Source organism: Diplotaxodon limnothrissa, linkage group LG10 (genome assembly GCF_057381915.1).
Source record: "Diplotaxodon limnothrissa isolate DT_005_m linkage group LG10, D_limnothrissa_male_GT1.1, whole genome shotgun sequence".
NCBI lineage: Eukaryota > Metazoa > Chordata > Actinopteri > Cichliformes > Cichlidae > Diplotaxodon > Diplotaxodon limnothrissa.
This window is the reverse complement of record NC_140605.1, coordinates 4,113,152-4,135,704: the sequence shown is the minus strand read 5'-3', so window position 1 is coordinate 4,135,704 and position 22,553 is coordinate 4,113,152. Positions and strand designations below refer to the sequence as shown.

The 22,553-nt window shown below is 41.2% G+C and overlaps 2 protein-coding genes and 1 pseudogene across 2 annotated transcripts; all 3 read left to right on the top strand.

The window, feature by feature from the left end:
• The first annotated feature begins 561 nt into the window (after nt 1-561).
• LOC146623757 (uncharacterized) lies at nt 562-1,724 on the top strand (annotated as a pseudogene).
• A 3,454-nt stretch (nt 1,725-5,178) lies between these two features.
• On the top strand, nt 5,179-7,628 carry LOC146623756 (uncharacterized). Its single transcript, XM_085363341.1, has 5 exons — nt 5,179-5,243; nt 5,832-6,049; nt 6,308-6,736; nt 6,922-6,975; nt 7,050-7,628. Exons 2-5 carry the CDS (start codon nt 5,923-5,925, stop codon nt 7,490-7,492), a joined length of 1,053 nt encoding a protein of 350 aa, XP_085219467.1. The 5' UTR covers nt 5,179-5,243; nt 5,832-5,922; the 3' UTR covers nt 7,493-7,628.
• Nucleotides 7,629-18,463: 10,835 nt separating this feature from the next.
• Nucleotides 18,464-22,123, top strand: dlb (deltaB). The gene is made up of 7 exons (XM_085363340.1): nt 18,464-18,514; nt 18,601-18,840; nt 18,988-19,045; nt 19,138-19,395; nt 20,258-20,619; nt 21,012-21,228; nt 21,426-22,123. The coding sequence occupies exons 1-7, from the start codon at nt 18,464-18,466 to the stop codon at nt 22,121-22,123; spliced, it is 1,884 nt and encodes a 627-aa protein (XP_085219466.1).
• Nucleotides 22,124-22,553: the final 430 nt, after the last annotated feature.

Genomic DNA, 22,553 nt, shown 5'->3' with positions numbered 1-22,553 from the left:
GTTAATATGAACCTAAAACATTTTAACTATGTATTTCTGCTGTCTAAATAATATCATTGTCACATGTCAAATCGCACAGTTTGAACAACTAAATTACCGTTTATCAGTAAGCTAATAATCGCTAATTAGCTTACATAAGCGAACATACTTTCAGAAAAAGTGGGTAACATTACCATAAAGTTAACTTTACTGGTTTATATTATTTTAAGCAAATGCCAAAGGCATACACTACTTTAGAGTTTTGCTCATTATTTAGTAAGAAATATGTATTTTGTGTAAATTAACTGATAGCAATGTTAATGACATGTTAAGTAATATTAAGTAATGTTCCTATTTTATAGAAAGGTTTAAGAGTATGGAAAAACCAAATCTCTGAGAGATGCAACCAGAAGACGGATGAGAAACATACTTGAGGCTGAGATGACAGAATGACATGGGTAAGAATCAAAAATGTAAGATATAAAGAAACATTTTAAACATTGTATTATTTTTAATTGTGATGTTTAATGCCAATTATTGAATTTATACATTAGGACATCTCCCCCTAAAAGTGTAAGAGTGATGTATGCGCAGGGCATTGTTGCTCTGTCTCCATATCTGGAAGACCCATATTCACAACATGGATATGTAAGTAAAGGGAACTTTTCAACATTACATACATAATTGCCCTCAGAAATGTTGATAACATAGTCCTTCTTCGTTTATTTAATTACATAGAAACATTACTACGATCCAGAGAACAGTTCAGGATACATTGCATGGCGGTTGAAGACCATTCAAAGAAAAGCTGTGGAGGAAAGAAGCGTCTCAGTTTGCAAATCTCCCAAAAGTAAGTTCACTTATCATTTAAATGATACTGATGTAATTTGTAGGCAGGATTCAATCATACACCTCTCTATGTTCTGTATTTTTGCATTACAGATAGAACAAGATTTCTGACTCCTGTTTTGTGAGGTCACTGGGAGCAAATTCTTGGAGAGGTGGCTCACCAATCTCAAAGCAAAGGTTGTAAAGGAAAGTCATGGACTTGTCCCCACCTCAGAGCTCTTGGAGTTAATGTGCAATGCTGAGTCAGGTACTGAAGTTGAGAATGGTATGATTGTGACTGTTTTTATTTGCCATTGTTGGTTATATAGGTAATTCTGTCAATTCAATGTATTTTTGGAATAATTCTTTGTTTATTCGTCTGTAGGCTGGGACAGTGACTTGTCTACTATCTTGCTGCTGCTACATCTGCTACTACCATCTGCACAAGGGCGAAAGAGACCAGGAAAGATGTCTGCATCTCAAGCTGTCAATAACCTCATCAAATTCCCAAAGGTATGTTGTTTAAAATATACTTTCCATCACCTCTATTTTCATGGACAGTGAGTTGAGCTAATCTACTGTCAGAGGATAGTCACTTAATACTGTTGTTTAATGTGTTGTTGTAGGCTGGAACCAGTGTACAGCAGCATCTAGACAACATCACCCGAAGCAGTCAGCCCTACCATCTTACTCAGGGATCCACAAGAAGCAGCATTCACAGCTTCATTGTGATTGAGAAGCATGCACTTCCATGTAATGCGACAGGTTCTGTAGGAGCCCTTGATGAACTCTTTAGGGCCCATTATGTCTTTGGTACATCATACAGTTCATCCCTGACCAACTTTGTTACTTTTCTGCAACTACGACATTGGGGAAATGTCATATTGCTTTCTCTAGTGAGCATCATAGAACTGTGAATTGTAAAGGTTTGTTACGTTAATTAAATGACACTGAATTGAGAAACATAATAAATGCTGTTACTTTAACCTGTATATTTGTTATTTCCATAATGTAGGATAGATCAGTTATTTAGTAATATAGCATCATAAGATGAATATGAAAAGAATCACACTACAGAGAAATAAAAATGATATATTATTACACATCAGAGTGTTATTATTAAACTAAATTTGGAGTAAAAATAGCTCTATAAAGTGTAATCAAATTACTCTGAACAGTGTGAATAACCCTCAGTGTTAAATATTTTTACACATTTTGTTGTTAATTTTGACACTAAATTGAGTACAATTAACACTGAAAAGTTAACACTGGCCATAGAGTAAATTTAACTAATTTTGAGTGGGACCAAATGTTATCTGAAGCAGAGTTAAAATCAACTCTAAGTGTAAAATTGACACTTGGTTTTTTACTGTGTACTTGAAAGTTGTGACAGCTCATTCGTTAAACATTTCTGAATGAATTTCAATCAATGATAAACCTTTTTTATTGGAAGTTAATTTAATAGAGTTTAAGTAATATTCTATTTCAATCAAAAACAAATTAAATGATGGGGTTGAGTTTTGGAATTTACATTTATGTATGTGGAATTTCCCTAATAAGATGGAGCGGCCGAAAAGTGAACTGTCAAAAGTACTGAACATGACGTCACTTATTTATGAATAAGCTTAATAATTAAAGTCAGTCATATATCCACAAACACAACAAGCTGAAAGTCAGTGATTTTATATATATATATATATATATAAAATCACTATCTCATAATAATCTGACAATACTATAAAATTGGCCATATTATATTTACATTACCACAGTGAGATGACTTTAGTCTCATGAACAACTAATTGTTATTTACTAACTAATCTTAAATGACTGTTCAGCACAGAAATGAAGCCCAACAATCATGTTTTACAGTCCCGTGGTCTCAGCCTCAGATACTCAACTAATCAAAGTGATGTCAAAAATGAATGACCAACAAAACATTTTTCTCCTTCATTTCTGTCAAACAAAGCTGTATGTAACGTGTCTCGCGGTTAGTATCATGGTTGCTAGGCAACCTGAACAGCGCGACGAAGCATATACCGTCCCATTTCACAAGCCTCTCACTTCCGCACTTCTCGTACTCATAGTACGCACCGTACGTAGTACCCGTAGTGCGCGTACTTCAAGCGTGCAGACCCTGAATTGGGACACAGCCAACATGTCCCGCAGTTCTCCAGAGGCCTGGTAACGAACTAATCATGTGATTCAGGTGTGTTGACCCAAGGTGAGATCTAAAACCTGCAGGACACCAGCCCTCGAGGCCTGGAATTGCCCACCCCTGTTCTAGATCCACAAGGTTGTCATGGCAAAAACAAACTGGTGAAACTGAGACTTGTCAAATGTTTCCTTGAAGTTTTGTGCAAACCTTATTAAAATTAAAATAAATTAATGATTCTGCAAAGCTCGGAATAAACACTTTGCATGATGGGATGCTTAAGTACTAATGCCGCCTACTTTAAGGAGTCAGAAATATATGATTGAGAAACAGGTGGGAAGTAACAAAGTGCGAATTCTTTCTTGCTGTACAATTTCAAGGTATCTGTACTTTACTTGAGTATTTTTCTGATAACTTTTTACTTTTACTCCCTTCATTTTAACACAAATATCTGTACTTTCAACTACTTCCATTTTCAAAACAGGCTTAGTGCTTTAGGCTCAGTGGTATCATTTACAGTGTTTATACTCGTAGGCCTACTTTAGTAGGCATATGTTGTAGTCAGCTTCTAGCTAGCACTACAGATGAGGAGTAAGCATGAAGGGAGTAGCGTTTCTACTCGACATAACATTTCTATCAGCTCAACAAAATCAGCAAACACACTGCTGAACAATGGGCTGTGAGGTCAGTTTCTTGGTCATTAATATGCAAAATGTCATGACTTGACATAAAGGAGAAGGATGTACACATCCTGGACAGGGAGGAACGCTGGTTTGAGTGGGGAGTCAAGGAGGCCACTTAGGTGAAAAAGGAAAGACCATCTCTGAATCGAGGAGGGGGCCTAAGGGTACATCTTTCACCATCTTACAATGTTGTGATTGCAGCCATTTCCCAACTGCCCATTGATCAAGGGTCATGTCAATTTGCATATTAATGATCAAGAAACTGATCTCATTGTTTGCCCATGGTGCTAGTTTCAGTGAATATGTACTTTTTATAAGGATGGGGAAACCTGCATTGATCTGAGACTCAGGAAGTCACTTGGGTGATTGACTGAAAACATTACAACCAGATGATGTGTTTTATGGGTTACATGAAAATACTCTGTAGTTTGTGAAGGATAAAAAGGTTAGTTTGCATTAAAATGGTAAATTCACAGTAAAACACTGTGTTTGACTGCTACACAGTGGCTGTGGTGGTTAGTGCTGGTTTAAATCAAGTGTGATTAATTTACATTTAAGCTGATGATTCTGAGCTCCATTTACTGAATTCAATTGTTAGACCAACTTTATACCATCTAGTATAAAGACATCATACAGTATGCTGTTGGTGTAGCAAATGGAAGACAGCTCCCAGTGTAACTACTAACTGTACTTATGTTTCTTTTTATGTGTGGAGGCAAAGTCACCCTCTTGTGGTCTAAATAACACATTCAAGCTAAGCACATTCATTAGAATTAGTATTTAGATTCAAATAACATTTGTATTCTCATATGTCTGAATAATTAATATTTTATTCTGACACGGTTGGTGTGAAGCACCCACAATTTCGTTGTCCATATATATTATGACAGTAAAGGGCTATTCTATTGTATTCTATTCTAATATTGTATTTGTATGACATTAATAGAGCAGAGTTACCTGTCCATAAAAATAGATGGTATAATTGTCTTTCAAGGAGCTACTTTTTATTTTCGGACTTTGAGTACATTTCAGAGATTGTGCTTTTTTACTTTCACTTGAGTAAAGAAGTGGAATCAGTACTTCAGCGTTTACTGGAGTATTTTCTAACACAAGTATCTGTACTTCTACTTAAGTACAGACTGTATGTACTTTTGCTACCTCTGCTGAGATCACGTTGCTCTGGGACACACATCCATAGTTCCGCTATCCATCCATGGCAAACGATACCGAAATCCGGCTAGAGCCTTCAAAATAAAAGTCGCACAGCTCTAAAATAGATTATAAAACTCAGCAGTTAAATGGCCAGATAAATGATTGTCGTCGCTATATGTTAGATGTGAACCAAACACTCATAGGTAAGGTTGAATTCCCACTCTAATGCCCCTGTTTTCGTCAACAAGCTTTACTTAGCTATGTAGTTAATATTAACCGGACACAAATTGTGAAGTGATGGCGTCACAGCGGGTAACTTGACAATTGCTATCTTGGCGATAAGGAAGTTTATCTTCACGTTTCCGGACTAAATCCCAATTTATTTAACTCGGGGGTATGTTCATAATCTCATTAGCTATTTCTGCTATCGGCATGTACCTCTTGAGGTGAGGTTGCGTTTTAACAACGTGTTTGTTAGCCAAACAAGCGTAGCGTTAGCTAACGTTGCCTTGGTGCATATAGCTAGCATAGTGGGTATTTTGTAATTTTACTTTAGGCTAGCTAAGTGTTCAGCGTACTGTAATGGGAGATGACAGAGCCATCACTCAATAGAATAACGAGCGATATGTAAAAGTATCCTTAGCAAGTAGCTACGAGTGGCTTCTAAATGTAACAAGCTAACTATGCTATCGCATGTGTGAAGTGAGCACAGCATCCTCCATTGTTCATTCACTCCTCCAGAGCTGATAGTGTAAAGCTGAGCCTGAGCTATTTTCCTGCTTAACCTTGAAAGCTGTGTATGTTACAACTTAAATTTTAATTATATTAGTTTATTATGAGTTTAACTTATCGACTAACTCGAGCTCCAGAGGTGTCCGTGGCTCTTTTAAACATGCAGGAGAATAACAGATTATGAATACTACTAATCTGACGTTTCATCATGCCAGTTGTTTTTGTATAACCGTTAATCTAACATTAAACTCACATCAGAGAGACAAGACACGATTTACCGTCCACACTTTGTTGTTAATCAGACTGTTGAGCCTCCTATCAGACACCTGGAGGAGCTGAAGCACAGCAGAGACCTCAGAGCAGCTTGATACCTACCGACACAGTGTGTGAAGAATGTCTTCACCCATATACTACAATCAAGACAGTGTGACACGCTTCAAGAAAAGAAAGGCTCGTTTCTCTTTCAGTGAAGTCCACATATTGCTGGATGAAGTTAGGAAGCACCGTATGGTTGTTGTGGGTATGTATTAGCTTATCAGTTGCTTACAGCATTTAGGATTTTTATTTTTTTTAATTCAGCTCTTTCTGAAAAGATTGTGTCTGGAGAATGAATAAATGAGTGTGATGTGGCTGGTCATGAAAACGTTACCAGCAGAGGTAATTGAAACATTTAAATGTGCAAAGTATGCAAGAACTGAGTGCGAATTTCTGTATTATAATAACTTTAATCTTATGCAGTCACTGACAGTGACAGGATTTCTTTTTTTCATTCCCAAAGGCAAATTCAATCGTGGTGTGCCAACAGACATGAAAAAGCGCACATGGGCAGAGATTACTGCACGGGTCAATGAGATTGGAGAGTGCCAACGTGAGGTCATAGAAGTCATCAAGAAGTGGTCTGACCTAAAGTGTGACACAAAACGGAAAGTGGCTGCTATGAGGTCGGGGACAGTGCCCAACAGAGGCCTCAACTCACGCCTTTCCCGGGATCTTAACCAGACAGAGAAAATAGTCCTCCAGATACTGGAGATGGACGATGAGGAGCAGAGCTCCGGTGACTTCGGCCTGCTGGGGGAAGACGACGATGTGCCAGAGGAGGAAGAAGAATTGGACGAGGATGATATGATTGCAATGCAGAGCTCTCCTAATGGCGGGTTGGACATGACACCTATGCCTCCACCTTCTTCCTACAAGATAGGACAGTCAGGTAGCAAAGGGGGTCACATATTGACCTCATTTCAGTCTAAACATGAGTGCATTGTGAACACACACACATGTCCTATAAATTATTGCATGCAGTGTCTTTTTTCACATTCCTGCAATTAGTTTTATATGAACTGTAAAAGTGACAATAAAAGTGATTTGATTTGATTTGAACTGTTAATGTTGCAGGGGACTCATCACAGCCATCTTTTGATGTGCAATATGAGGTGCCTCCAGCAGAAGGTGAGCTGTCAAGAAATTGCTTTTCTGGTTTATGTTAGTACTTAGAAAATGCTGATGTGTCTTATTTTTCTCAGATACTGAAAATGCATTTGGAGACTCGGACGATGAACAAAGAGACGATATGCTTCCTTCAACTCAGACAGCAAAGCCAAAAGATGATCACCAAGCTAACAGCAGCACCCAGAAACAAGCGCAACCTCACACGTCTACTGGACTGCCGGCATCTGCGGCTGCGTTTCCGTCGCCCGGTCAGTCCTCGCAGAGCACGAGAGACAGCATGCTGCACAGTGCATCGCTGAGCCTTCAGGAGCAGCACGCCACCAACATCCTGCTGGAGACTGTGTCGCGCTCCCTGGAGCTTCTGTCGGAGTCAGTGCAGCAGCTGGCAGAGACTCAGCAGGAGTTTGTGCGCGAGTCGCTGCAGCTCCAGCGGGAGACGGTGCAGGTGCTCAGAGACTTCACAGGTGGAGCCATCGCACTCATGCATGACAAACTGAATGGACGGCCGGCATTATAACAGCAGTGACACATGGAGGTGTGAGGGTCTGTTATCTCACTGACGTCACACATGACCTTCAGGTGCAGGAACTTCTCGGTTCTTTTGGACTTCACCTGTGGTTTTTAAATCAGCAGATTTTCTGTGGTTATATTTTAAAACTATTGGTAGACTCATTGTATCGTTGGAATTACTGTTTGTGTGGTTACATGAAAGTGGATTGCAAAAACAACCAATATTAGCCATAAAGAAAGAACCTGGAGAGTTTTTCGTTTTGCTACTGACAGTGAGACTCCACCACATTTTCTATTGATAAAACAACTTGTTTAAAGCCTCTGAAAAGTTCTCAGAATGCGTTTGTGTCCTTATGTTGTACGTTTCCCTTACTTTATGTCTGGAGATTATCACGTGTACTGTAATGGTGAGTGGATGTCTGCACTTGACCATTATATGGTCTTTATGTCTGAGCGCTAACTGTGGTGTGTGTTAGATACTTTTAAAATACAAGTAAGTATATTATTTGTGATTGATTTTGGTTTTTTACATTGCAAACATGAACACTTGAATATGAAAATTTCACTAAGTTCTTTTAAAAATATAATAAACTGGTGTATTTAAACAGAACATAAGCCAACCTCTGAGCTGTGATCTATAACATGCAAACACTCTACAATTTCCAAGTGTCCTTTTGTGCAGGAACTAAGTGCTTCCGGTGAAGCTACCATCTTTAAATTACACCCTGAAAGTCCTATTCTGATGACTAGCACATCTGAGATGCTTGGTTGATCTCTTGCAGTGTGTCAAATGGGAAACGTCATGTTGTGTTTGACTTTGAGAAAGAAGGTTAAGTCAGAGAGGCACATCTAGCGAATATGGGTCATTTCTACTGAATGTGCTTCCCTCAGGAGATTACAGTAGTGCTGTTGCACATAGTAGCTTAAATATCTTAGAAATACATTTAAAGATTTATCATTTATGTGTAATATTTTATCACCCAAGATTGTGTTATCTTTAAATAGCTCTCACTAAATCCTGACAGTGCAGACCAGCGGTGTCAACAGAAACACCCAGCAAGTGTTGCAGGAGTACAGATGTAGCAGCAGGGGGCTCTGCTGCACTGATTGTCCAGGATGGTCTGTGCTGAGATGATGACAATTTGCTTTTTTTGTATAAGCATTCTCTACATCAATGTGCAAATGCATCTTATATGGAAACAACTGTGTGAAGCTATCAGAATAGCTTGTTAGTTTGTGGATCATTCCAACAACAATAAGAAGAATGTTAACTTTATGTACACGACACCTCTTGAAACCTTTACAGAAGACAAGATAGAACACAAACAGTTTATAAGTCAGTGCACATGTACTGCATTGTTGTGGCTGTGCTCCAAACTCTCTTTTGGGATTGACAGAAATAAACTGAATGTATCCCAATAAATCCACGCTCTGTTGTTTACTGTAGACTAAAACATGAATTTCCGTCTCTCCGCTGACAGATTTAATGAGCGTAATGAAGTTTCTGTCTTTTGGCATAAATATGCAGCCTAGCATTGTCAGATGTTGGGGTGGTGGTAGCCTCATTTATAGAGAGCTTCTCCTAATTAAATGCAGTGACAGATACTGACACACACATAGAGAGAGAAAGAGGAATGGTTAAGTCGAACTGCATTGTTCTCCTGCAGCCCTTCTGCCTCAGTTGGTTAAACAGCTGCCAGGGCTGGGCCGGCGTGCCGCAGCAGGGAGGGGAGGAGGGCGGGATCCAGCAGGAGTTCAACAATCTGATGCCGTTTCCTCCATCGCTGAGTGGTAGGGGGCAGCATTATTGTGTCTGGATGGGGGCTGGGGTCCTGAATAGGCAGCTGTATTCACATTGTGAGCGGGTCTTTCACCTTCAGTTCCTTACGGAGCCCTTAAAACTGAGACTTAAGCCTTTCTGAAAAGACCTTATTCACTTTGAGTGCCTATAAAACTGTATTCTGCCAGATTCCAACCCCCCCTCTTCTTCTTTGAGAATAAAGTATGACTTATTGGAGGGTACACTAAATCTACACACGATTCCATTCAGTTGTTAAATACCTTCATAGGCTGGATTTCTCTGTACTATTCCACACGACATGGTGCATTATGGTCAGAAGAATGAATGTCAAAGGTAAAAAATGCTGTGACCCATATAATAAAAAAGGTAGATTAAAACAAACAAGGTTGGATCAAATAATATACTAGACTTTATATTTTAGAATATGAGAACTACTTGCTTTGAACAGTATAGCTGCTGAAACACTGTAACAGTCTTTAGTTAAAATAGTTAGTGAAACACACTCTTTCTAGCTATAGTGTAAATGTTCACATTTCTGCAGAGCCGCTCACCATTTGGCAAGACAACAGATTTCAAGAGGCACATTGAAAAGGGTAAAAAGAAAAAAATCGATCCATCGATCTGTCCGTCTGCAAGTCTATATGTAAGTTTCCTCCCCCTTTCTAATGCCCCAGTTGACCCCTTGGCCTTTCCTTTTCTTCAGTTTTCACCAACACCTGTTTTCATTCCCTCGTTCATCCAGCTCCCCCTTTCATCTCCCATCTGCCACTGAAGCTGCTGCAGGGCTAAGTATGGAAAGGTAGGACTGGAGGAAGCCAGAGCTGCTGCTCAGCTTGGACGGGTTTAGATAATTATCATGATTTCTTTTGTGCCCTAACAAAAGCATAATTATGCATCTGCTGCTAAGCCAAAGACTTCACTTTTATTTACTTCATCGCGGCCGTTGTTTCGGGAAGGATTTGGGACTTGATCGGAGACACAGATTTCTTCCTTCCATAAAGCAATTTTTAAAAATTTCTTTAAAACCATATAAAAGGTTTATAGTCATAAACTGGATCTGTGAAGTTATACAAAGACAATAACAGGTTGCACCCATTAAAAGGAACTCGGGCAGTTTTTTATCTGCTTCCCTTTTTTTGATCAAACTCTTCATTTTTCTCACAGAGTGGGCAGATTTCTTTCTAGAAGAACTTTGAAGACAGTCATCCTCATATTAACCTGTTTAGCCTGCATGTCCCCAGGACTTAATTTACCAGCATTATGAACACTACCATGGACACACAACCTGCAGAGGAGGGAACAAGTGTCAGTAAATACTAGCTGCTGCAGTATTATTGCTGTTGTTGTCTGTGGAATTGTGAAAGTGTTAGAAAGATGAATATGAATAAGATGTTATTAATAAAAAGAACGAGAATAAAATAAATGATCAGAGAGAAATTATAGAATACAGTGGGGCAAAAAAGTATTTAGTCAGCCACCGATTGTGCAAGTTCCCCCACCTAAAATGATGACAGAGGTCAGTAATTTGCACCAGAGGTACACTTCAACTGTGAGAGACAGAATGTGAAAAAAAAAAATCCATGAATTCACATGGTAGGATTTGTAAAGAATTTATTCGTAAATCAGGGTGGAAAATAAGTATTTGGTCAATAACAAAAATACAACTCAATACTTTGTAACATAACCTTTGTTGGCAATAACAGAGGTCAAACGTTTACTATAGGTCTTTACCAGGTTTGCACACACAGTAGCTGGTATTTTGGCCCATTCCTCCATGCAGATCTTCTCGAGAGCAGTGATGTTTTGGGGCTGTCGCCGAGCAACACGGACTTTCAACTCCCGCCACAGATTTTCTATGGGGTTGAGGTCTGGAGACTGGCTAGGCCACTCCAGGACTTTCAAATGCTTCTTACGGAGCCACTCCTTTGTTGCCCGGGCGGTGTGTTTTGGATCATTGTCATGTTGGAAGACCCAGCCTCGTTTCATCTTCAAAGTTCTCACTGATGGAAGGAGGTTTTGGCTCAAAATCTCACGATACATGGCCCCATTCATTCTGTCCTTAAGACGGATCAGTCGTCCTGTCCCTTGGCAGAAAAACAGCCCCATAGCATGATGTTTCCACCCCCATGCTTCACAGTAGGTATGGTGTTCTTGGGATGCAACTCAGTATTCTTCTTCCTCCAAACACGACGAGTTGAGTTTATACCAAAAAGTTCTACCTTGGTTTCATCTGACCACATGACATTCTCCCAATCCTCTGCTGTATCATCCATGTGCTCTCTGGCAAACTTCAGACGGGCCTGGACATGCACTGGCTTCAGCAGCGGAACACGTCTGGCACTGCGGGATTTGATTCCCTGCCGTTGTAGTGTGTTACTGATGGTGACCTTTGTTACTTTGGTCCCAGCTCTCTGCAGGTCATTCACCAGGTCCCCCCGTGTGGTTCTGGGATCTTTGCTCACCGTTCTCATGATCATTTTGACCCCACGGGATGAGATCTTGCGTGGAGCCCCAGATCGAGGGAGATTATCAGTGGTCTTGTATGTCTTCCATTTTCTGATGATTGCTCCCACAGTTGATTTTTTCACACCAAGCTGCTTGCCTATTGTAGATTCACTCTTCCCAGTCTGGTGCAGGTCTACAATACTTTTCCTGGTGTCCTTCGAAAGCTCTTTGGTCTTGGCCATGGCGGCGTTTGGAGTCTGACTGTTTGAGGCTGTGGACAGGTGTCTTTTATACAGATGATGAGTTCAAACAGGTGCCATTCATACAGGTAACGAGTGGGGGACAGAAAAGCTTCTCACAGAAGACGTTACAGGTCTGTGAGAGCCAGAGATTTTCCTTGTTTGAGGTGACCAAATACTTATTTTCCACCCTAATTTACGAATAAATTCTTTACAAATCCTACCATGTGGATTCATGGATTTTTTTTTCACATTCTGTCTCTCACAGTTGAAGTGTACCTCTGGTGCAAATTACTGACCTCTGTCATCATTTTAAGTGGGGGAACTTGCACAATCGGTGGCTGACTAAATACTTTTTTGCCCCACTGTATAAGAGAAGAGAGTCTACTCTTGTGTGATATTACTTCAGTATCAAATTATTCCATATTATGGGTGAAGGATTTGGTTTTAACATTGCAGTTGCACCCAGGTCCCTAGCATTCTCCTCTGTCACACCAACCATCTGCATACCCTCCTTTATTACATCTATGAACCCACTCTGTGGTCTTCCTGCTTGGCAGCTCCATATTCAACATCCTTTGTCCAATATATCAACTTTAACTTCTCTGTACATGTAGAAACCACCTAAACTTGCTTCTACTATAACTTAGCCTCCAAACCTCTCATCCCAGCCTGTTGCTCTGATATGTCTATCCTGTCCATTGTAGTCACTCCCAATGAAAAACATTCATTACTCACCTTTAGCTGAGGTAACTGCTGTACCTCTTGAGCCACACCCAACTCCTATAGCACCTGGTACCCCCATCCAAGTACTAACCAGGCCTGACCCTGCTTGGCTTCTGAGATTAGATGTGATTGGGTGTAATCAAGGTAGTATGACCGTAGCCTCAACCAGTGGTCATTTTGTGAGGACAAGCTGATATCAATTAGACCAAAGTGAAACCATTCTGTCATAATTCTTCCCATCTATTCTTTATATTACTTTCATCCTTTGGAAATTAGGCATTATCAGAGGAAACAGGCTTGCCTTTAATTCCACTCAATTCTCAATTTCATGGACGTGTCTGTGTCCTATTAGAAAAGGCTTGAGCTTGTCAGGCTGAGAAAGCAGCAGCTTTGCTTCAGGTTTGTGCATGCTCATTGTGGATAAACTTCAGGTCCTTGATGGGAGACTGGTTAGAGATCAGGGTGCTGGACAAGCTGCTGCTGGCTCCAATTTCCCTGCTCTGAGATTAACAGTTGCTCGTTTTTGAACAGAAATAGCATCATTAAGCAGAAAAGTTTTCTCTTGCTGACCATATTGGGCAACATGTTTGATGTAGAGGAGCTAGAGTGCAGTGTGAAGAAATTCTTAATAACTGCTTTAGCACGTTAGCAAAGAAAACCCTGATGATAGAGTGCAGAGGTCGGCTCCTGCCACGTGCACTTTCATGAAACAGGCAAGATGAACCGGAGCACACTCGGACTGCATTTTCACATTAGCATCTCTTAGAAATAAATGGGTGGAATGAATGTACAACGTTTAACCAAATGTTAAACTATTTTCATAATCTCTTTCTGATTATGTCTATTCCTTCCTCCGCTGCTGCTCTGTTTCCTCCCTCCTGAACTGAAGTCCGGGCTCTAACACATGAAAACGTGCATAAACATGCTTTGTTCCTGATATTGCCACAAGTACTTATCATCAGCATATTAAACCCTAACCAACAATTTACTGCAATATTTCTATTTAGAAAACTTCGTAACAGACGGTAACTTATTCTTATTCTTGTACTTTTACATCTATTTTGTGCTTCTTTAGTTCTATATTTGATAAATTCTCCACATAAGGTATTTTTCTTTTTACAGACAATATTTACAGCTGACCTTGTGATGGATTATCTATATAATCTGTTTTTTTTATTTTGCTGTATTTTTTTATAATGTAATAATTTAAATATACTTTGTTTTGTTTAAATATTTTCTCAGTGAATCTTTCTCAGTTTTGCACATACATATATTTTTAAAAAGCACTCACTGAGTCTTCCATTTCTCTTCCAGCTGTTTGTAGAAATATTTTATTATTATTTGCAATTACATGAAGGCCCACAGCAGACCATATGAACTGGATGAGTAACCAACTTTCACAGGAGGGCATTCAACTCAAGTCACTGTGCTACTCAGGAAAACCAAAAAACTGAAAATGAACCAAAATCAAAAACCCTTTACAAATAGTATACTCATGGAGAAAACAGGAGAGATTTTTTTTTCTGGGTGCAGAAGTGGATTGATCAACTCACCACACACTAGGACAGAATATCCTGTTTTCATTTGTTTTGCAATTTTGAAGCAGGGTTATGCTTTAAAGCTGCATGAGCTGATGAATGACCTCTTTTAGTTTCAAGGAGACATGAGCTGCACTTCCCAAAGTCTGACCTGCATAGAGCCACCTGCTCAGGGTCCTCCTCACTCAGGATGGTCACCGTGATTGCTGCAGAAGCAGAACTAAACTACTGTGAACCAAATAATTAAACTGAGCGTGCACTGCAAATACCCATTCAAACAAGTGTTTTTCATTACCAAACTGTATGAATTAATGTAACTATGCCAGCCCTTTCCATTTTTATTTTAAACATCTAAATGATTATGAAGTATTTTTGTAAAAATAAATAAATAAATAAAAATCTTTGTTTAATATGACTTGCCTGGAATGATATTAAGAAATGTAGATCAGCACAAAGGAAATAATTGAATGTTGTGGCAGCTTTGAAAGGAGAAGTTTGGGGCCTAGAAGGATTACAAGCACAGCCTGGAGGAAGTAAGCAGATACAGATGTCCTGAGCAGATGAGAAGTAAATTTCCTAAAAAACTTTAAAAAGCTCATTTCATGACATGTGGCTGGAGGCTGTAAAGATGAGAAGATACTGTATATTTGTTAGTTTTAGCCAGTGACTTGCCTCATAATACACTTCCAGCTATCTCACACCTCTTTGACTCATAAATTTATTCAGTGGGGAGGTGGCAAGGCTTTTCTGGTACCCAGCAGTGCATCCAGCATCTTAATGAGATAAACCAATAAGTCACATGGCATGCATAAAATTAGAGGCTGCCTGCATATGGGCGCACACAAACAGAACATCACAACCCAGTACACATCCATCCCGTACCTCCCATTGTTGTGCAGTCAGACAACAGGACGGGACTCCAGAAGTGGCCACAACCGGCTGACTTCTCCCCTGAGAGCCTGCGCGAGTCAGATTTGCAGCAGCTACCCTCCCTTCAAGAGTCCTCAGGGAGAAGGATCTCCAAGCTGCTGCGGGGCCATAGACGAAGCAGATGCCGACCACTCAAACTAATGGGAGGTCCGCGGCGGCCGGGGTGGGGGCTTACATAACTCTTCTTTGGTTCCCATGCCCTGTGGCACGTTCATGTCACACCCTCGCAAGTAATACAGATGACAACAGCAGTGAGGGTGCACTGTCCATCTGCTCCCCACACAAAGACACAGGCATCCTCCTGCAGATGCTGCAGGAGGATGCAGATACTGTATACGCTCAGAGTGCACACATTAAAGAACATTGCTGTCTCACCCAGAGGAACAACAGATTAAGGTAATTGTCATGTCTGTGTGACACGAGGGCTGTAGGATGGACATATGATCTGATGTACAGGAACAGGTGTTCCACACATCCTTTGCTTCATGACATAAAACCACACAGAGCATCTGATACGTGCACAAAAACAAACAACTGCAGCTCTGATGTTTTGCATTATTTATGGGCTCTAACTTCTAACACACATCAGCAGACGGATGGCTATTTTTTTTTTCAGTTAACCAGTTGAAGCACAGATATTTGATAATTTTCTCTGCCGTTTTGTATTCTCACATCATGGTAAAAAAATAAAAAACAAAATAATTGCTATATCAATGGGGATTTTTTGAAAGTATCAAGAAGTTAAACTGATTTCAAACTTTATTGTCTCTCCTTTTTGGGCAAATGAATTCGACCTAAAATAAAAGTTTATACAAAAAGAACAATTACAAAATTGTTAACAGCACGAGTCAAAATCAACACCCGCAGGTCAAATCTGGTCTCTACCCACAGTCCACAAACATGAGTGTTTGGTCCTGATGATTCTACAATTTAGGTAGCAAACATGTGCAGAACCAAGGATTTATATGGATTTGTACTTTTCAGTGATCAGTAAAATATATATAACATACAGGTGACTGCATTACACTGAGTCTGATCTCAAAGTGATGGGGCTGAAAGGACATTTCTATGTGCAGCCAGGTCCACAGCAGAAGTTTCCACTGTGTGGTACATGATGTTTTTCTCAATGTATCATAAATACATTGTTATTCTCACCATAAATGTGTTTATTTTTTGTGTTAGAAACAAAACAAAACAAACAGTTGAAAAGTTTGTAATGAGGTGATAGCTGGCAATCAGGGCCAAGTCGGGAGAGCACATAGTGCCAACTTTAAAAACAACACAGATTACAAAAACGATAAACCTACAAACCTCCTCCTCATGGGTACTCCTCAGTTAACTGAAACGAGATTTTTTTCCCCCATAAAACTCAGATGGTTTAAGTTGATGGATGGATGCAACAGATAACAATTCAAACAGACAAGAAAGTTAAAGAAGACACAACAACTCCTCTCCTGTCCAAGCAGGATTTATTTGGCCTACAGGCATACGGTTACACCTGCCCAATCAAACTATTGCTAAATCGTCCTTTTTTCCAAGGCTGTCGATATTTTAAAGGAGGACTTTTGTTGCGCTTTTAGAATGTTTCCTTTCCGTATTGTGCTCGTTATCTGCAGAGAAGCGTGCCAGGATATTCAGGGGGCCACTTCAGGCACGCGTTCCCCTTTCTCATTTTAATATCAATAGGTATCCACCCGTCGTCCAGCCCCCGTCACAGCACACATATACCAACTGACATGTCTGTAAAATGAAAAAAATAATGAACGTAGCTGAAATGCCTTGGGGTTACCATGGTGGAATCATGTGTCAGATTTTATATATTATATTATTTATTCAGTATTAATATTGTTAATTTGTGCTACAGTGACTCATCAATCCACTGTAGTGACAGGGATTTTGGAACTGAAGCACTGGGATGAAGAATTGGTTAACTCACCTTCAAACAAGTATTTATATTAATAAACAGTCAAGCTGCCACATTTTTATTTTGTGCTTCTCTACAGCTTCGATAGCATTAACACTTACTTGAACTAAAACATTAACTGGCTACTAAAATGGATAACAACAAAGGTCGGTGGCAATGGTAGGATCAGTTCAAGGTCTAAAGCTAACAGTTTAGGTGTGTTTACTCTCCTGCGACAGGTGCGGGACTCGGCAACAGACCGGAGTTTTTTCTTAAATCAATAAGGGGTTAGTGGTTTGTGCGCGCCCGCGCAGTGGAAGAAGACGCTTTGAGGAGACAATAGCCGGGTTTGGAACCCCCCAAGGCGGATCATGTGCCGCTGATTATCATACAGCTGTTCGGATGAGGTTCAGACAAAGGCAACAGAGAGTCTCAACGACTCCCTGGTTACGCCTGCACACACACGCGTGCGCGCGCGCCGCCTTCTTTCTTGTGACACAAGAGCACAACAGAAGTCTGAATGACCGCTACACACACAATGCGCGCTTATCCGGAACCTGCCCACTCTTTGTCACCTCACACGCGCCACAGCAATTAGAAGGTTGAATACTATTCTTTGCTCCCTTCTGATCTTTAGTGTATGTATAAAACACTTTCTAAACTATGATATACAGCTAGGAAAATGGCGAAGAGCCCACTGTCATGATTCATGTGGGAGGTCTTGAATGCTTTGGAGTGCGTTTGATTAAAACTGCAACAAAATTCTAAATACAGAAGAAAAAAATCCTTTCAGAGAGAAAAGAAGTTCTGATTTAAAACTAACTCCAAACACGCTTCAACGCCCATCAATAAAAGTTGGATCGTTTACTATCAAACTGACTTTATTGTCTATTTGTGACAATCTAGTCCCATCACCTGCATCGGCTTGCTTTTTTTCCTGGCTGATCAAGAATCGTACAAACTTGATAAACGTATCTTCATGTACCAGCTTCTAATGCATATTCCAAAGAACTTTGTCCAGATGTAACGAGTGTTCCCTAAATCCCTAAGCAGGCCCCTTGTGTCTGGATGCAAATCTACTCCCCTGAGGTCTGCCACGGCTCCACCTCTTTGCCTGTGACGCGCAGATCAGAGGGTATAAAACCGCTCTGCGCCTTTACGCACCAGAACCCAAACAAGACGAGTGCCAATAAGAGGTGAGAGGACAAAGGAGAGGACTACCAAGAGGTCTCAGGATACCCTGAAAAGATAACAGACTTAAGAGTGATGAAAAATATTTGAGAGATTTCCCCTCCACTGTGACAGCATCCTGAAGTGACCTATCTGTCTGGCATTGTGACGCACGGCGAATGAGGAGCTCCAAGCTTTAAACTTGGAAAAGCAAACTTCAGGAAAAATGGCACATTTGCATCTGAGATGCCTATTGGCTCTGGCCTTAGTGCACGTTGTAAGTTGTCTTCAGTTTATGCTCAAATAACACCCCGAAGACGTCTTTACGCCGTGATATCTTATTTTATTTATTTCTCATTACAGGTTTTGTCCTCTGGTGTGTTTGAGCTGAAGATTCATTCCTTCCACACCGCGCAGCGGATCTGTCGAAGACACAGGGACTGTCACATTTTTTTCAGAATTTGCCTGAAACACCCGGAGGATGTCATCTCCGCAGAGCCGCCCTGCACCTTTGGTACCGGACAGACCAACGTCATCAGAGCCGATCACACCTCGATCTCCAGCAGCGCTCCCATCAGGGTGCCTTTCCACTTCAAGTGGCCGGTAAATAAATAAAAAAGAATATCAGTTACACAAACAGTGGTGCTGGAGTTCATATACCCGTTTAAAATATTCATAGTTTACGTCCGCTACACATCCCTGATCTCGAACTTACCAAGTACTGATGCGCTTTCCCCCTCCTGTTTTTAGGGAACATTTTCGTTGATCATTGAAGCCTGGAACGCTGAATCTCCCACTGAATACACAGGTAGGTTGTTTTAAATAACTGACCCTATTTAAGCCAAACCAACATATCTTGCGGAAGGGTATTTGTTTTACAACTTTCTGTAACCCTTGCAGACAACCAGAACAACCTCGTGAGCCGTTTGGCGACCAGAAGGAGACTTGCCATTGGAGAAGACTGGTCCCAGGACGTGCATTTTGGAGAACAGAGCGAGCTGCGCTACTCCTACCACGTCTTCTGTGACGAGTACTACTTTGGAGACGGCTGCGCTGACTATTGCAGGCCGAGGGATGACACGCTGGGCCACTACACCTGCGACGAGGAGGGCAACCGCATCTGCCTGGAGGGCTGGAAAGGAAACTACTGCTCTGAGCGTAAGCGTTCATGATTGATGACTTGAAGTGTCCATGAGAAAGGCACTTGAGTTTGCCATACTCTTTTATGTTGCGGTGGCTTTATCATATAGTGTATAACAAATACGTCTACTTAAGTTAGTTCACCTATTTATACAATATAGCATCTTTTAAAACAAACTTACAACGCTGATAAAACGGAAATTCAAATTTTCTCACTATAGTTTGATCAAAAATGTTAAATAAATGTAGAGAAAACAATTAAATAGAATTAAATCAAATAAAAAATGTTCCTAAAAAATCAATAAAAACGTTGAATAAATGCACAAATATAAGAAATGTAAGGACTGAGATAGATAGATAGATAGATAGATAGATAGATAGATAGATAGATAGATAGATAGATAGATAGATAGATAGATAGATAGATAGATAGATAGATAGATAGATAGATATGTATAAAAAAATATGATGAGCAAGATTTATAAAAACATTACACAGATGCTCATCAGCAGATATCCTGTAGAGTTTTTTTTTTTTTAATAAGGCGGGGTTTGGTATTCCATCTACCTTTTGTTGTGTTACAATGTGACAAAGAGCTGTGACCATTGTTAGACATACACATTTTTCAAGGTGATCAGGCTACGTGTGTGTGTGTGTGTGCACGTGTGTGTGTACTTGTGTGCATGTAATCGGGAAGAGATAAAAGAAAGCATTTTCTCCGGCAGTGTGCCTACCAGCTGCTTGGCTTAATGCTTAACCAATAGTGAAGTCTGGAACAGGGCTGGGGTCAGACATGGGGCCCTGTATGTGTTTGTGTGTGAGATGTATGAGAAGGGGTGCCCATTGTAATCACACACCCTCCCCTCCCTCTCCCCCCCAGCCATCTGCTCGGCGGAATGCAGTGAGAGGCATGGCTACTGCGAGGCCCCAGGGGGCTGTACGTGCCGCATGGGCTGGCAGGGCCCTTCCTGCAATGAATGCGTCCGCTACCCAGGCTGCCTCCATGGGACATGCAGCCAGCCGTGGCAGTGTAACTGTCAGGAGGGTTGGGGGGGCCTCTTCTGCGACCAGGACCTGAACTATTGTACTAACCACAAGCCATGCACCAATGGTGCCACTTGCACCAACACAGGCCAGGGCAGCTACACCTGCAACTGCCGGCCCGGCTTTGGAGGTACCAACTGCGAGCTGGAGACCAACGAGTGTGACAGCAACCCCTGCAAGAACGGAGGCAGCTGCAATGTGAGTCAACAATCAGTTTGTCTGCTTATTATAACGATGCAATAAGAGCAAGATAAGATAAGAAAAACTGATCCCATGCAGGCAAGTTTAAGTTTCACAACAGCAGGAGATAGGATAGGCCATGTGCAGCAATATACTGCAAACAACAGAAGAAAATGAATGGATGGATTATAAACTGTGCTAACAAAAAAAGAAAGAAAGAAAGAAAGAAATAAAAGAAAAGTCAAAATTGCACTTGAGGGAGTAGAACTAGATGATTGCTCTCTACTGGTCTACAGAAGATTTGACACAATGCATACAGAATAGTTCTTGGCAGCGAAATAGATCGGCTGCTTACGTCTTATTTTCTAGATCTTTGCTCTGTGAGCTGAAGGTTTTCTTTCCTTCCACAGGACCTGGAGAACGACTACTCCTGCACCTGTCCTCAGGGATTCTATGGGAAGAACTGTGAGATCATTGCCATGACTTGTGCAGATGGTCCCTGCTTCAATGGCGGCACCTGTGTGGAGACAATGACCGGAGGCTACACCTGCCGCTGCCCTCCCAGCTACACTGGCTCCAACTGTGAGAAGAAGCTGGACCGCTGCAGCAACAGGCCCTGTCTAAATGGTGAGTGTACGGCGACATCTTGTGGCTGAAGTACAAATCAACCAACCTTGGCTCTTCGTCAGTGGTGAAGTGTGACTCTCAGCACTTCTGCATGAATGCACTTGTACCAAATGTAATCCAATTAACACTCCTTCTTTAAACGACTGGCCACCTTCTGATTTAATGGATGCTGAACAGAGTGTTTCTCTCTTCTGCAGGCGGTGAGTGTCTGGATCTCGGCCAGAGCATCTTGTGTCGTTGTCAGGCAGGCTTCACAGGTGCCAACTGCCAGGTTAACATTGACGACTGTGCCTCAAGTCCCTGCCAGAATGCTGGAACCTGCCAAGATGGTGTAAATGACTACACCTGCTCCTGTACTCTGGGATACACTGGCAAGAACTGCAGTGTGCGCTCAGATGCCTGTGGTGCCCATCCCTGTCAGAACGGTGGCACTTGTTTCACCCACTTCACTGGGCCCGTGTGCCAGTGCCCCAAGGGCTTTATGGGTCCCAGTTGTGAGTTCACGCTTCAGCCCAGTTTCAAGCCAGCTTTGCGCCAAACCTCCCAACCCTCATCTACTACCCTCACCCTCTCCTGCGCTCTGGCTATTCTGGTACTAGTCCTGGTTGCAGGGATCCTCTACTTGAGGAGGAGGAGGAGAATGCAGGGAAGGAAGCAGCTAAGAGACACTGCAGTTTATAACGACTTGGAGACAGTCAACAACCTGGGTGGAAGCGAAAGAGACGCCTTCCTCGGCCCCAATGGCCTCTTCAAGATCAGCAACAGCACAGCCCGTCTCAGCCTCTCCCTCTGCCCAGATGGCAGACCGGGCTACAGGCACAACCCTGTGGAGAACAGCCTTTCCAGAGGGGAGCGTCAGGACTTCATGTGGAGAGATGAGGCAGGACTGAGATGAAAAGCGACAAAGCACAGATTTGAAAAACAGGGAAAGAAACACATTAGCACTTGTTGCTCCTCTTTCGATATGTACAGTGAGGGAAGGAGTAAATCCACGAGGTGGAAACCACTCGTGCTCACAAACCAATATAAACATCACTGAAAAAAGCAAAATTGTGACAAATAAACTATTCTGATATAGATGATTTATTACTGAGAAGGTATCCGGGGCCAAGCTCTTCCATGTGTAAGACCCAAAGAGACAAATAATATGATCCACTGTTCATAGGACCTAAAACACAAAACCAAATACAGGAAGATCCGATATCCAGGCCTCTTTTGGAAAACTGGCCCAGATGTGTTTTGCTGGGTTATTCTTTTGAATATGTTCACTTGTTGTTGTTTTTTAACACTCAAATTTTCTTTTGCTTTTCAATCTTCCTTTTGCC